At 43.9% G+C, this 15,418-nt stretch overlaps 1 protein-coding gene across 1 annotated transcript; it reads right to left on the bottom strand.

Annotated features, from left to right (window-relative positions):
- Positions 1-372: 372 nt before the first annotated feature.
- ankrd63 (ankyrin repeat domain 63) lies at positions 373-3,640 on the bottom strand. Its single transcript, XM_085767831.1, has 2 exons — positions 3,496-3,640; positions 373-2,242 (listed from the first exon to the last, which is right to left on the bottom strand). The coding sequence occupies exon 2, from the start codon at positions 1,979-1,981 to the stop codon at positions 383-385; it is 1,599 nt and encodes a 532-aa protein (XP_085623957.1). The 5' UTR covers positions 1,982-2,242; positions 3,496-3,640; the 3' UTR covers positions 373-382.
- Positions 3,641-15,418: the final 11,778 nt, after the last annotated feature.

Here is a 15,418-nt window from a genome sequence, read left to right as displayed (position 1 = left end):
TCTCTTATAAACACATAAGCAATATCAAATACATTGAATTCCTTACAATATAAATCTGAAATATGTGAAATAAAAATATTTTTTAGCAGCTCACAGACTGATATTAAGTTCATTTATAAATCATTTCAAATGTACAATAGCAAAAATTGAATGCAGCTGTAAGCAACTGAACAGTTAGCCATAATTCATTTTTTATTAACAAACATTGAAAAAAAAACAATAAACTGCAACATCAGCAAAGGTTTATTATTTGTCTCAATAAATAGAATGTACTGTAGATCAATAAAGCAACCAGACTGCATTTTCAGAATTTGAAGTGCTGTAAAAATGTCACTACCAGGCTTTTCTGCTCCTCCACTCCTCACCGACTCTGTCCTTCGTTCTAGTCGAGGGTGGACTGAGACGAGCAGCTCTCAAACTCACACTTGACTCCGCTGATGCTGTCGACGCTGGGCTGGCTGTCGACCTGCTGGTGTGTGTGTGACAGAGGGAAGGTTTCTGAGCGGGACATCCTCCCTCTGCCGTTCGAGGACCCCGACGAACAGTCTATCACCATCCTCATGAATTCCGGCGCCGTGAACCGACGCAGCAGTCTGGTCCCCAGGCCGATGAACCCCGGCGCCCGGCTGGGGATCTTCCCCGACTCCATCTCCCCTCTGGCAAACAGCAGTTTGTTGTGTCTGCCCGCGGGGCCGAAGCTCCCCCTCTTCTGCTGCTCCCTCCTGCCCGATGGAGCCATGTCATCGGCCTCTTCTCTCTGTGATTTGACATTCTCCTCCAGTGCTCTCATGGGCTGACTCTTGCCGTTTAAAAGAGGTTTTGGCACAGAGACAGTTTTGTCAGCATCGTTTGTCAGGCCCCGGGTGTTTCCCTGACATTCCATCTTGTCTATCAGACATCTCTCATCCTGTAGCGAGGCTCTCTTTAATTTGCTGGCTGACAGGCTCATGTCACGCACGTCGCCCTGATAGGACTGCTTTCTAGTGCTCAGAAGGTCCAGGTTAAATGACTTTGCTTTTCCCCAGGGAGGGAAACTCTCCGGTGTTTGCTCTTTGCGCCCAGAGTCTCGGCTGACATCTTTCTGGCTTGGCTCGGGCAGAGAGTTCAGTGTTTTAGCAGCTCTTAGCTCTCTAAGTGGGCAGTTTTGCAGCTGTTTGGCAGTGAAGAGAACACTGTGGTCTCCCTCAGGTTGGCTTTTCTCTATCTGAGGAGGCAGAGCCCAGCTGTGGCGATGGTTGTCCTCCTGCGACTGGCTCCTGGGACACTTGAAGCGGCTCCACAGCCCACTGCTCTCTCCAATTTTCAGCTGTCTCTGAAATATCCCGGGCAGCTGGTCGTCGTTATTGAACTGCTTGGAGAACCTCTCCAGAAGATGCCTGGGCAGCCTGTTGGGCAGCCGGCATTCACCCTCGCCATCAGCAAGAGGATCATCCGTGCTGACGACCCTCCTGCATGGAAAGTTCAGAATCTGGGCGCACTGGTTGTGTCCGAAGAAGCTGGCTACTTCAGTGGCCGAGTGGCCGGCGTTGTTGGTCCTGTCCAGTCTCAGTCCCAGTCTTTTGAACGCCCGGACCAGGAACTCCAAAACCTGGCTGTGCCCAGAAAAGGCAGCGTACATGAGAGAGCTGTTGCCCCAAGAGTCAGAGATGTCCGGGTCTGCATTGAACTGCACCAGGAGCTTGACCACGTCCAGGTGACCCATCTCGCAGGCGTGGCTCAGGGCGGTGCGACCGTCCTCATCCTGACAGTTGACATCGGCTCCTTTCTCCAGCAGCAGCCGGGTGAACTTGGCCCTGGTCCCCGGGTCCTGCAGGCAGACGGCGTACATGAGAGGGGTGCGGCTGTTCTCCGTCTTTGAGTTGATGATGCGTCCGTCCAAGGCGTCCAGGATGAAGCGTGCCAGGTGAACTTTACCGCCGTGCATGGCGTCCAGGAAGGTCTTGGTGCCAGAGCCCTGGCGCAAATCTTTGGGTCGCATCATTCTCCAGCGGCTACTTGTGGAGCCGAGCACTGCAGGCGCGCCGACCGAGACGGGGACAGATAGAGAGAGAAAGTGTGTAGCAAGTTCTCCAAGGCTGTCGGTGTTGACAGTGAGTGCATTTACCTCGGAGTAAGACTCAGAGAGGAGCTGCCAGTGTTTTTATACCTCCCTCTCCACATGCCCTCCCCACGTTGCCTAGGAAACAAACATCTGAGGACCATTATGCAGTGGCAGCATCCATTCAGCCCAAGCACTCTCTGCCTGGAGAGAAAAATATGCTATTTGAACAGAATAATTACTCAAGGAGAAAAACATGGACAGTGTTTTTCATGTGAGGTTGTGGGGTTAACCTAAATGCACCGTTTTTACTTTTCTTTGGTGCAAAACTAACTTAATTAACACATTCCTGCTGCTGAAAATAGTCAAATAGAGAAAATGATAATCCGGCATTTTGTGGAAACTAAGAATAGTGCATTATGTTGCAGCCCATTAAGAGTCTTTGCAAAGGTTTCAGACAATAGTTGAAGTTGGACTTAAAATAAGCATTTCATGTTTTTCTCAGTGTGCATTTTAACTCCTGCATCCCTCCATCTATCTAGCCCATGTTTCTGCTGGTAGTAGCTTATCACCACAAATTATCTATGCACTACCGTGTGCCGTGTGCATAAGTTCTATTGTTATTTAATATTTGTGTTGATTGAATTATGGTTTTATCTGTATACTGTGAATCACTCTGTGTACTTGTACCACGAAGGGTGCTATGTACTTACTTACTTACCAATTACATTACAGTGCAACAAGTTCAAATTATGCAACTCTAGTGTGCATTGACTTTACTAAGCTAATGCTCATACTCATACTAATGACTTTGCCTAGAGGTTTTTGTTTGTTTGTTGTTGTTTTTTTTTACATGGAAAATAGTAAATTAATTTGACTCCAGAGAAAGCCTCCGTTTAACAGCTTATTTAGTTACATAAAGCTTGAACAGTGCCCAATGGATGTGATGAGACCGCGCTTTGTTAAACAATCCAGTCCTCTCACTGACCTGGATCCCATTCATCGCTGCGATTAACAGACAAGACCACTGTTTGTACGCGGATATCAGCATGATTATCTGCAGCTTTCTGATGTAACAGTGCAAATAAAGTGATCACAGTGATGAGAAACTGCTCCTGTAAACACAGCAGAACAGTGGTAAATACACCACTATACTGCTGTGGTGTTGGGGCATGTATTGCCTGTCCTATGGATCATATAGTGTCTTTCCTGTAATAATTCAATGAATTGTGTCATTTCACAAATTCACTCACAGTGACATTTACTAAATTTAACCTCTCTTAATGTCAGAAGTACCTAATTTAAATACCTTTTTTCTTGCAAGTGAAAAGGACCCTTTTATTAAGTGCTTTGCTCTCTATGAGACCAGACTTTAATTTTAATTGCTAATATAAATCTCAGCAGGACGGAAACTGTGCCAAACGTTGGAGGTGAGAGAAACATTACCAGGGTTCCACCGTTCTCGCTGTTTACCATCCGGCTTCATCAAACCCTCAGCAGGTTCTTATACAGCACCAAGAGTCATGCACTCATCTAAACATGGAGGAAACTCATCAGCAGGCTGACCTCTCTCTCCTGGTGTCCTTCACCTGATGGAGCCTATGTATCATTTTTTTTATAAAGTCATAACATTGCCACATTTCTTTTTCATAAGGTCATTTCTCATTAGATTTGAGTTCTTATAAAACCAGTGACTTAGCTTTTCAATGCCGGGATCCACAGGTGATGTGTACCCAGGATTTATGCTCAGCCTTCAAAGCCGATGTCCACAAAATTGAATTGCTATTTGATCGACCTAGATCAGATCTCAGAAAAATCACCTTAGTTTCTAATATAAAACGGGGCTGCTTTAGTATGTAGTGAACACAGAATACTCACACTGTTTTCTTCTGCAAACATCACTGTCCTCTTCATCCTGACTGGTTTCACCTGGAAACTGGAGTGAAAGCTGTCGGGCCATGTTACTGGGGTGATATAAACTGCATGGTGCATATATGTTTTGTGGTCATATATTGTTAGCTTGAGTCTGGTCATTCTACTCCGATGTCTCTCCAACAAGGAGTCATCCGAGCCATGATGTATTCAACTCCGTTAGTGTGTGTGTGTGTCTTGCCATTCTAGTGCTAAAGGGAGCTCTTTGTAGCCAAACTTAGCGCTAACAAACAGTCTTTACCAAGAGCTTCAGCCATTGTGGCATTTCCAAGGTTCCCCGAGCAGTGCTTCTTCTTCATTGAGGACTGGACACTATAGAAACCTGGGATTGCAGAGTGAGGACAAGTGAGTCCATCTTGACCTGAGCAATCTGGTTGACAATTCAGTTCAAGAGAAGAAATGACAGAAATAGAAGCAAAGGGTTGTTTTTCCACAGCCCTTGGAGAGTGAGGGAATGAAGGTTGAGGCCGGACACAATATTTCTTCGAGTGGTGAGTAAGCAGCTGCTGATGCTAATATTGGCTATGTACAAATAGCTTCTTTAAAGGGACAACGAGGAGTTTCTATTCGGTTATAAAAAAGTCTCACGTTAATGTGGATGAATCTCCGCTACACACACTTGTTAATGGGCCCATTTTCAATAAATATATCGTTCTGTCTCTATCGTTATTTTGTTATTATTAGTGGTGGCGGAAATGCTGGGCGAGCCGACCAGCGTTACTTTCTGTTTCGTGGCGAGTCATGAGAATAACGCAGCTGAATCGCCGTTTATGGTCGGAACTACGACGGTATGTGATCCTCTTTGAAACTCTGACTTTAATTATTGATGAATGAAAACATGAGTCCGTCTTGCGCCGGTCAAATTTTACAGTGCATGAGGAGGCTCATAAATGTAGTGTGAAAACGCTTCGCTTTTCCAAAACTCCTCGTTGTCCCTTTAATGCAACAGAAACTCTGGAGCTTGTTTGCATGATACAACTCTAACATGTCTAGAGTTACAAGGAGTTCAAATTATTATTGCACAGGTGAGGTTAATTGTGTATTGGTGTCTGTATTTGTTATTGTGCTACATCACAGGCTACATCTTTAAAGTGTCTTGGGCCACCCACCAGAAATATAATTAACAGATCACAGTTTCCATACCAATGAGGCAGCACTGATGACATAACTCTGTCTGCTACTCAAATTTGATTGGACCCACTTTCCTGGTCTGTTGCACTTTTATGCTGACCTGTGGGATAACACTGATAAAACAGACATTGAGTGTTGCTCACAGCTTGATAACACTGGTGCTAAGACTTCTTATCAGGTGTTCCAGTTTGAACGCTCTCGCTTTTTCAGAGAACAGTTCATCCACAAATAGATCTGAGCTGCCTGGACTGCATGCATCCTCACAGGCAAGGCTGCAAGCTCTGCTTCAGTTATTGTGTCGGTCCAGACACTTTTAGCCACACAGCTGAGTATCTTTGTTGTGAAGTGCTAGGACCTGCTAGTTTGTAGAGTTCAGGTTCAGTAGACTAAGATTTTTTCTTTAAATCTAATCTTTATTTTTAGCTCATGACTCAGTAATTAAATTTTAAGTAACTTTCCTGCTTCAAAAGTGAGGTCTGAGTCATTTACATTTATTACTTCACAGTCTGGATGACTATATTGATTAGTAACTTACTGATTGCTTACAGTAATAGCAGTATATTGTCAAAGACCCAGAGAGATCACGATCAGTATGCCTCTATGCATGACATAAAACCACTCTACTGTCCATTCACTGAATGTTAAAAATGGCCTGAGCAGAAATGAATGAAATGTGGATGAAATATTCTGAATGTGAATGAGTTGGTGCCATGAGACTTGTTAATTGGACAGATGTATGCAGTAAAGCAGAGATGTCACGGTAAATACCTGATCTCCCATTCATTGCGGGCCTGGCCCAGGCAGGAGCCACTTTGAATGCCTGATTAGGAATTAAAGCTTGTGTGAAGTTAAGGTGTTATCTGCAGACCTAAATGTCTTAATTAGTCACCGGGGAGAATGCACTTTCAGCGCCACAAAAATCAACAAATCTCTCAAGGTTCTTCCAGAAAAAAATAAAAAATAAAAAAAATAATTTGTAAATGGAAACAAAACATTGCACTAAACCCCCTTGGTAACTCCACTTAGCTCCTAGCACCTGGGACTAAATTAGCGTGTAGCACAAGGTAGGAAATGACGTTCATTCGGGACCAGACTCAACAAGGCCCATCCACTGTAACTAAAAATGTTTTCTTATACCAGTGACTCAACATGCCCTCATCCTCCACGGACTACTTCATCATCCCTCTGCTAATTGAGCACACCTGAGAGTGGTATGGTTCAGGCTATCACCTGCCACTGTGAAAAACAGGATGTAGCTCATGGTGACCTTTAATTCCAGGAGCAAATTTGCTATGAGAAAAAAGATTGGTGACTGCAGCGCAAATTAATTTAATTGGGTCGTCTAAGCTGAGAAGATGCGGCTGCGTATCGAATCCGAACAAAACACAATCTGACTTTTTGTTTCCTCGCAGTTATGTAACACCTTAACACAGGTAGCTCTGTCATTAGAGCAGCGGGGGGGGACGGCTCCTGCAGGGACAAAAGCACTAAAATGATGCATTCGTATTCAACGAGAACAATCATGTGTCCGTTCAGTCCCTCTAATGCCCTTTGATTTGATGCACAGCAGTCTTAGGGTGAATGGAGATTTCACACACCTTCTGTTCTAGGAAAGAGGCAGCAGCTGGCCCGCTGTCACCGTGGTGCAACCGTGGTGTGTTTGTGTCATCACTAAGGTTTAGGTGAGGTCACTGTGGTCGTCCTATATGAAAACAAACGTCATGTTCGACGCTAGAATATTTAAAATAAACTTTAATGAAAGTCACCTTGCTGTTGTCTTCTGTATATATTTCCAGAGGATATAAAAACTGGTTTGTCTTTAATGTTTTGTCACAAAGCTGAGGAGTGATAGCAGAGCAGGCAGAGCTGCATGAGAGAGGACAATTACACAGAGTTACAGGGTTTCAGCTGAAGACCCTGACAGCACCCCAGGAGCTGCCAGTCTCAGGGGGCCACTGATATGTTATTGGCCCATGAGGCGGGGCCCTTCAGCGCCTTTGCTCGCTCCGCTGTCATCAATTATCGCCCCGACTCAGGCTTGCCAGGCTGCCACAACCAGATGGGAAACAGTAGGCTGTTCCCTCAGCCGTCGGATTTGGGGGGCTCTAATATCAGTCCTCAGACATTTTGGACAACAGAGAATTAGCACCTACAGTGTGACTGGTGTGTGCTTTTGCCGTGGCAATGGGGGGTGGGGTTTGGTGGGGGGGGGGGGGGGGGTGACAATAATTCAAGGAGGAAGGCAGCACTGCAGGGGGGAGTGCAAATGAAAACGGTGACAGTTTCGTCATACAGTAGCTGAGACAAAGAAAAGCAAAACAAAGTGTGAGCTGCGGACAGCAGAGCAACACTGTGGCTACAGTTATAGTGATTCTTAGGATGGGGCTCCACCACTTTGGTCCATATAGAAATATCTCACCTGGACAGTTTCGTGTCAAAGGGCCATTTGTAATCAATGTTTACCTCAGATATCAGGTCACCTATGATCAGTTCATTTCATACCATCCATACTCCCAACTGCAGCGTGTGGATGTTTATTCGTTTTTGTTCAAGAATCTATCGTTTTTTCAATGTAAGTCCGAATTTTGATTTAATTTAATTGTAAAGCGAATTTAAAAATGTTAATGATGGTCAAAAAGACGTTACTTGTGACCACAGAACAATTTTAAAATCAGTCCGGAGCCCATTATTGAACTTTGAAAAAACGATTCTTGAATGTCCACACACAGTTGGGAGTATGGATGGTATGAAATGAACTGATCATAGGTGACCTGATATCTGAGGTAAACATTGAACTGGAAATGCCTTTTAAAATATAATACAGACATACTCATATTGGCTTTAATGTCACATTATTAAAACATTTAAAAGGCTGCCAGCACTCAATTTCTTGCCTGTCTGAGATGTCCAAAAACTCAGATTTCTCATTGGTTTCCTGTTGAACAAGAGTGCTTGAATCTTTGTCAGCAATTCTGTTTGCACACGCTGCGCCTCAACCGCTGTTTCCCATGAGCCACCTGTACCCCCCTCTCCTGAATCTATCAGGTCTGATGGAAATTCCTTCCCAGCGAAGATGCGGGAGAGATGGAGGGCTGGAGGAGCGCTCCCTCTCCATCTGCCACCTGACAGGCCTCATTTGTGGGCTTGCAGGCCCGCTCACCTCTGTCATCTCAATAAATTGTACAAATGGATAACAAATGTATATGGCCACATTGCGGAGATGGCTAACACTCAGCTGCACCTGGAGTAGAGGTCTGCCTCACAGCCACAGCCACGAGAGAGGCAGCAGCAAACAAACACACACACACACACACACACACACACACACACACACACACACACACACACACACACACACAAGGTCATAGGAGAAAAGAGAGAAAACAACACCTGGAGGCTTAAAGTCTATAACAGATGTCGAGTTTCATTTCACGTGAAGTCTCAGCTGCCAACGCTGCTGCATCTTTTAGTTCCATCAGTCCATCACTTTATGGGCTTTGACTCAAAACGAAACCTTTTTTCTGATCAACTTTTCATTGATTTTATATATTATACCACACAGCTCTATGTTCTAAGAGACTGGCTATATAGTTGACAGCAATAATGACAGTGGAAGACCATATCAATCAAACCTCACCTGAAGACACAAAAGCTGAGTAAATGCCAACCTTCAGTTCTTCCTGGAGGAACTTGGTTTCTTTTTAAATGAACTAATGGCCCTGAAGGCTACAGCTATCCATTTTCTCCCCCACACGCTCCGCCACACGTGTTGTTCTGCATTCACCTTCTAACTGCTGCTACAGGCTGTCGCCCTGAGTAATAGCATACAGTAAGCTTCATATGAAATGAGGCTCCAGTAAGACTGTTATTACTTTGAAAAGAGCCACTTGATGACTCACCTTAAGTGCATACCATAAAAAGCGTCATGAAGTCGTAGGTGTTCGTTGTGGACCCATAACCTTCTTCACACCCACCGTTCCTGTCAGCTGCTGCCCCCATGGAGCATAATCAATAATAATAATTTTTTAAAAAGTGGGGGTAAATTGATGTTTTGGTTAACGGTGCTGACGTCACTTTTGCTTATTGTCACGAGCTCTAACAACTCATGGTCCACAAACTCCTTTTTCTAGTGACGATTTCCTTTAGAAATAAAGCCTAAGTAGCACTTAGAGATGTTTCCCCCTCATTGGTCTTTCTTTCGTTCAAACATTAGTATATGGACAGCACTGTCAAATCACATCACTACCATCTCTTGTGTTAGGTTCAGTTTTGACCCGAGTCTTAAATCAGCTGTAAAACGCACTAAAAACTTTTTTTTTCATCCAATTTGTTTCTCATCTCTTGGTTATGTTGTTAGGCTTCCTTATCCATGAAAAGGTTGGTTTTGCACTTGATTTCAGTTTTACCTCTTATTATTATTCTTATCGTTACTTATAACCTGGTTAAAACCAACCCTAACAACACAAATGTCATAATTTTTTTAGTTCATTTTTTTATTGGGGGGACTCAGAGAGGGGGAATGACATGCAGAAAAGGGCTGCCCGATGCGGGATTCAAACCGGGGTCGCCTGCAGTGAGGACTGTAGCCTCAACATGGGGCGGCAGCTCTACCAAGTCAGCTGAACACCACCTCCAAATGTCATCATTTTAACCAGAGCATTTTAGAATTTGTGGGGAAAAAAATTATTTAGTTTTATTTTGGTTCCTGAGTCAAAAAGCCTTGATGCAATAAACACATTTATGTGATACTTTTATGCATTAAAAACCTAAAAACGGGTCACTGGTGAGTTTGGCAAATATGAGTTTTCACTTTGGTGGATGGATTGTTTTTAACCTTTCAACAGATCTATCACAGTTGTTTCTTCTTTGTGCTAAGCTAATTAAGCTGTTGGCTGTGGTTATTTGACTCAGCAAGGATGCTCATAAGTGTAGGCCTATTTTGTGTCCTATGTCAAACTATGCCTGGAGAGTTTTTTTTTATCAGTAAGTCTGCTTTTTTGTTCTGAGCACAGCAGCAGCGCACAAATACTTTTTTTTTTTGGTAATTCAAATCAAGGCAATTATTTGACTCTTTTGTTGAAAACTCAACAGTGTTTCATGTGACTCCACGATAACAATGCAGAAACAAGTGGAGCATGTAGATCACCAGGAACAGCCATTTGCGGTTCAAATCAGGCATCTTTATGATTGCATAATAGCACAGTCAGCTGCCAGGGTTTTGATACGACTCTTGTGTCCCGGCCCTCTTAACTCACAGTGAGACAGATGCTCTCACCTCTGAGAGGTTGGGACCGTGATGGAGATATCATCAGGCAACGGGGTATCCAAATGGTGCAGAGTGCCAGAGTAAGAGTAGCATAAATCAGCCAACCTGGGCCTGATGGCATGAGTTTTAGCTCCGAACCTGTCTGGGGAACATGAGAAAATCAGAATTCAAGTAGTCATGAAAGTGCTGTCTGGCACTGGCTTTCAGTATGTGGGCGTCAGTGTGTGTGTATGTAATAGTTTGCATCGAATGTAAGCAGCGTATCTTTACCACACGCCGGAAGTTAAAAATTTGCATGTGTGAGAGCGTGGAGGTGCCACTCACAGGCCCTCAGAGCTCATGTAACACACAGCAGAAGAGGGCGACTGGCTGCAGGGAGACGAGCCTCCTGGAATACTCATCAGGCTGCTAATCCTGGGCCAGAACCATGATTTTAATGGGATTGCTGAAGGTATCTTGGAACAAAGAGACAACTTCCTGCAGCCTGGTGACAGCATATGAGCATGAAGTATGTGCAAAGGAATCAGTATTTTATCGACATCTCCGGTCTTGGCTGTGTTTTTTTATTTAATTTTATTGTATTATTCCTTTAGAGTTAGTAGAAGTAGAATAAGTACAGTATGCAGCCCACAGACCGATCCAGCCTGCGACAGTGCCGCCTCAGCAGGTGGTGAGTATGTGGGTGGTGTGGGTGCTTAATATTCATCCAGGATGACACCCACTCCAAGCCAAGACGGACTATAGATCATGACTCCCCTCCTCCTGCGAGTCAGACCTGCTTCCTCGCACAGGAAACAACGCGAGGAAGAGAAAAGAGAAAAGAGTGAACTCTGGGTCGCTCGCTCCTCGCGCTTCCCTCAGTGTCCTTATTCTTTGAGTTCATCTGGCCATAAATACCTCATTTCTCTTCTCTGTTAATATTAGTTTAATGTTGCATTTTGCAAAGTAAAGTAGAACATTGTGCAGTCATTGTATTAAGGCTTTAAATTGCTTTTCTTTTCTTTCTTATGTTTTTAAGGATTAAAATAGACCGATGGAGCACAGACTGCATGCAGTGGACAAAAGCTAGAACGGCTGCCAAGATTGTGCAGGATCACACTGATGGCTACTGTTAACAGTTTGTATGCTTTTGGATTGTGATCATCTCTCTAAATAAATGTTTCCAGGGTGGGATGGGATTATTGTAAAAACTCTAGGCTATTAGATAAAATATGTGGTGCAAATAATGATATAACCACAAACAGTATATCCAGCACTTGTTTGAGGTTTATGGAGCATTTTACAGCACATTCATGCTCCACATGCTCCATTTAGTCAGAATTTAAAAGGTAAAGCATTACAACTGGATATTAAACATAGGTATGTGAGATTTTTACATTTATTTTTTATATTTGCTTTAACCTTTTAACTTTTACAGTTCGCTGTCGGAGCATGAAAACACTGGGAACTCTTCTAGCAATCAATTTAACATTTTTCCATCTGAACATCTGCTTCACTGTGTGTGAGTGTGTGTGTGTGTGTGTGTGTGTGTGTGTGTGTGTGTGTGTGTGTGTATGTGTGTGTGTATGTGTGTGTGTTTGTGAGGCACTTCCTTCCTTCGTTTGGCTTTCCGTCCAGTGTTAGTGAGCAGCCAAGTGTTGCCATGTGGTTAAAGATCCTGCTCAGGCCATCCCTCTCCAGCTGGTCTGAGACCGAGCTGTCTGCGTCTTATGTCAGATTATGAGGCCGGTGATTCAGGTTCTGACTGGTTTCACACTCTGAAGCTCACAGTTCATCTGTGTTGTGCATGAGGTGGCAGCAACTCTCAGGCACAAGCTGTGTCTCGCAGACACGGTTGGTCCAGATCCTCCACTTCTAAATGTCACCCGTGTCATTTGATTCACAAGACGGAGGGTGTCACAGTGAAAGGGAAATGAAGCCAATGGACAGAATGCTTTGATGAAGAGTCCGGGAGAAGTTTAATACAGGAGTTCATTAATAACTGTGCTGCACATGTTTGTGTGTGTGTGTGTAAAACAGAAATGAAAGTAAGTTCTCAGTTTTTCTCCTCTTTCGACAGTCTTTTAATTACATGCAGCTCTGTGGTGCATGTGCCTTTATTGCAGCTCTGTTTTAAAAAGGGCACTTGCTCCATTGTATTAGTCGAGGACAAATGATATTGCAATTATGTGCTATTATGAATCAGTCATGCCATAATGTGCCAAATTGCTCTGACCAGTGTAGAGGTTTGAGACAATACCCAGAGAGACAGAGAGACAGCGAGAGAGGCCCCTTCATCATCATCACCATCAGCTCCTTAGTCAAATTCCAGTGACTCACTTAGTTTCCTTGACTCTGCGTCTCTTTTCTTTTTCTTCGATAAAAATGTATCCAAGGGGTCGAACGGGGTTGTCCTGTTATAGTTTTTTTTTTTTTTTAATCTGCATTTTTCTTTAGGTTTTGTCTGTGATGCTTCATTTGATGAGACAACCTTAAATCACTCAAATTAAGTTGTGATTAGGGAAAATCACTCAATACACACTTTCCTGTGTCTCATTAGTGCCTTTGAGCAGTGAGCACACACAGTGGTATTTGTTGTATGTATTTTGCAGATCGGAGGTATGCACTGGTGTGATTATATGCATGTTGGTCTTATGCAGCAGTTATGATCGGTTGCAGTCAGAACTGGATGTGCAAGAGCAGATTTCAAATCAGCTCTCCAGTCATCAGCAGGTGAACCTTATCCACAGTTTTCATCACTCTCTGCACTAGTGTGTCCTCTACACCATTGGTCCCCAACCTTTTTATCTCCGCGGACCGGTCACCGGTGGAAAATTTTACCGCGGACCGGTGTTGTGGCCCTACTGGTTCCTAATTTAACTGGTTACGGTGCTGAACAGCTGCAGATGTTTTGCGCTCCCTCAGCAGATTCGTCACAAATTCACAAACATACACAACATATTACCAGCGAGTTTCAAGCCACAATTCACATCTACCGCGGCGAATATGCTGCTGTGAGTGAGCACTAACAGTTACGTACCAGCCACATGGAAAAAAAAAATAAAGTGGAGAAAAAATAATCTTCACATATTTGCGTGGGTCGGGACTCGATCTCGCTTCAGCAAAACCAATTACACCACTAAACACCTGTCTACCTCTGTGAGCCACTCAAGCTCACAGGTACCCGCCGCTTCACTGGATATCAGTCAATTACGTCACTACAGGTAACGTTTTGACTCGAGCTGATCTGAAACAACTGGTTACCATCGGTTTGCCTTTGAAATACACGGACAATGCCTCGGTGTTTATTGTTCTCTTTCCTCCAGTCTAATCAACATATTCAGCGCTACACTTCTCTCCGCACAACACTACACACTATGACAAAGCCTGTCGTGTTGAGAAAGTGATGAACTAGCTCGGAAATACTGTCAAAATACGCTCAACAATATGTAAACAAAAGCGAAACACTTGAGCCACTGCATGTGTACATGGGTGAAAAACGTACGACTTGCATTTAATCACATTACTGTATTGCGAATGTTTTGTGTACTTACATTTCTTTACACTTCTCTACAGATCTTATTAAACGCAAAGCGTATTTATTGGCGTGCATTAAAAGAAATGTCCATTTAAAGTCGCTGTGGTTCGAGGAAGAGAGGTGAAGTTAGCTCTGAGTCTAGCTGTTTCTGGCTGCGGTGAATATGATGCGTTCAAGGGACCAGGGCAGCGTCGGACGTGAGTCGATTGTTTGAAATGTGTTTATAGAATGGTCTGATGCTTTAGATTTCGTGTGCCGACATATTTTATCATTGCCCTTTGTAAAGGTATACATTTTAATTAAAACTAGTTTGACATTCACAGAAAAAACTGACGAACTAAACAGTTTTGGGTCCATGGCGATCTAAATGGCCGACGTCCGACGCTGCCCTGGTCCCTTGAACGCATCATAGTCACAGGCAGATCGAAACAGGTGGACTCAGGTAACATCTCTTCCGCGAACCACGGCGACTTGAAGTGAACATTTCTTTTAATGCACGCCAATAAATACGTTGTGCGTTTTATAAGATCTGTAGAGAAGTGTAAAGAAATGTAAGTACACAAAACATTCGCAATACAGTAATGTGATTAAATGCAAGTCGTACTTTTCAACCATGTACACATGCAGTGGCTCAAGTGTTTCGCTTTTGTTTACATATTGTTGATTTTTTTATTTTTTTTTTCCATGTGGCTGGTACGTAACTGTTAGTGCTCACTCACAGCAGCATATTCGCCGCGGTAGATGTGAATTGTGGCTTGAAACTCGCTGGTAATATGTTGTGTATGTTTGTGAATTTGTGACGAATCTGCTGAGGGAGCGCAAAACATCTGCAGCTGTTCAGCACCGTAACCAGTTAAATTAGGAACCAGTAGGGCCACAACACCGGCGGGGGGGGGGGGGGCGGCGGCGGCGGCCGTTCGCTTCGGGGGGGGGGGGGGCGAGCGTACGTTCTCCTGTTTACATTACATGTAGGCCTACTGTATTAACAGGACTACACGTTCACATAGCCTACTTTTCTCTTACGTTTACGTTCTTTGTTACAACTCACCATAATATAGTATCACAATAATAATGCCAGTCATCTGGGGGTGATGCTCCGTCTGTCATCTCGGGTCCAGTCTACTCTGTCATCTCGTTTTGCTGCTGAAGCTGCAGAAAACTCCGTTTCACAAACATAATATGTTTGTAATGGAAACAGGTTTTCCGTGCTTTTGTGGCGATCTCAGGATATTCTGCTTAAATCCAGAACGCAGGGAGATCAGTTTTCTGTGAAGTGATGAAGCGGCAGAGAGCCGGCCGGGTCCCGCACACACATTGCGGAGCTTGGAGCATGTGAATCACCTGTTGCAATGAACCCGTAATTTAAACAGGACTCGTGCTTTTTCTTTTAGAACAGCTTTCTTCTTGTTGGAAAGCGTCGGGTCTTCTGTCGTCTCATTATTGAGTTTTTCCCGGCCCGGCGACGTGTGTTTTTCACTCTTTTACGTTTGTGCCTGCCTGTCAATTGCCTGTCAATTGTCAATTGCGCAGCACC

Source organism: Trachurus japonicus, chromosome 22 (assembly GCF_045865225.1).
Source record: "Trachurus japonicus isolate A0001 chromosome 22, Traja_1.0".
Classification (NCBI taxonomy): domain Eukaryota; kingdom Metazoa; phylum Chordata; class Actinopteri; order Carangiformes; family Carangidae; genus Trachurus; species Trachurus japonicus.
The sequence above is the reverse complement of the archived record's forward strand: the minus strand, read 5'-3'. Positions and strand labels throughout refer to the sequence as shown.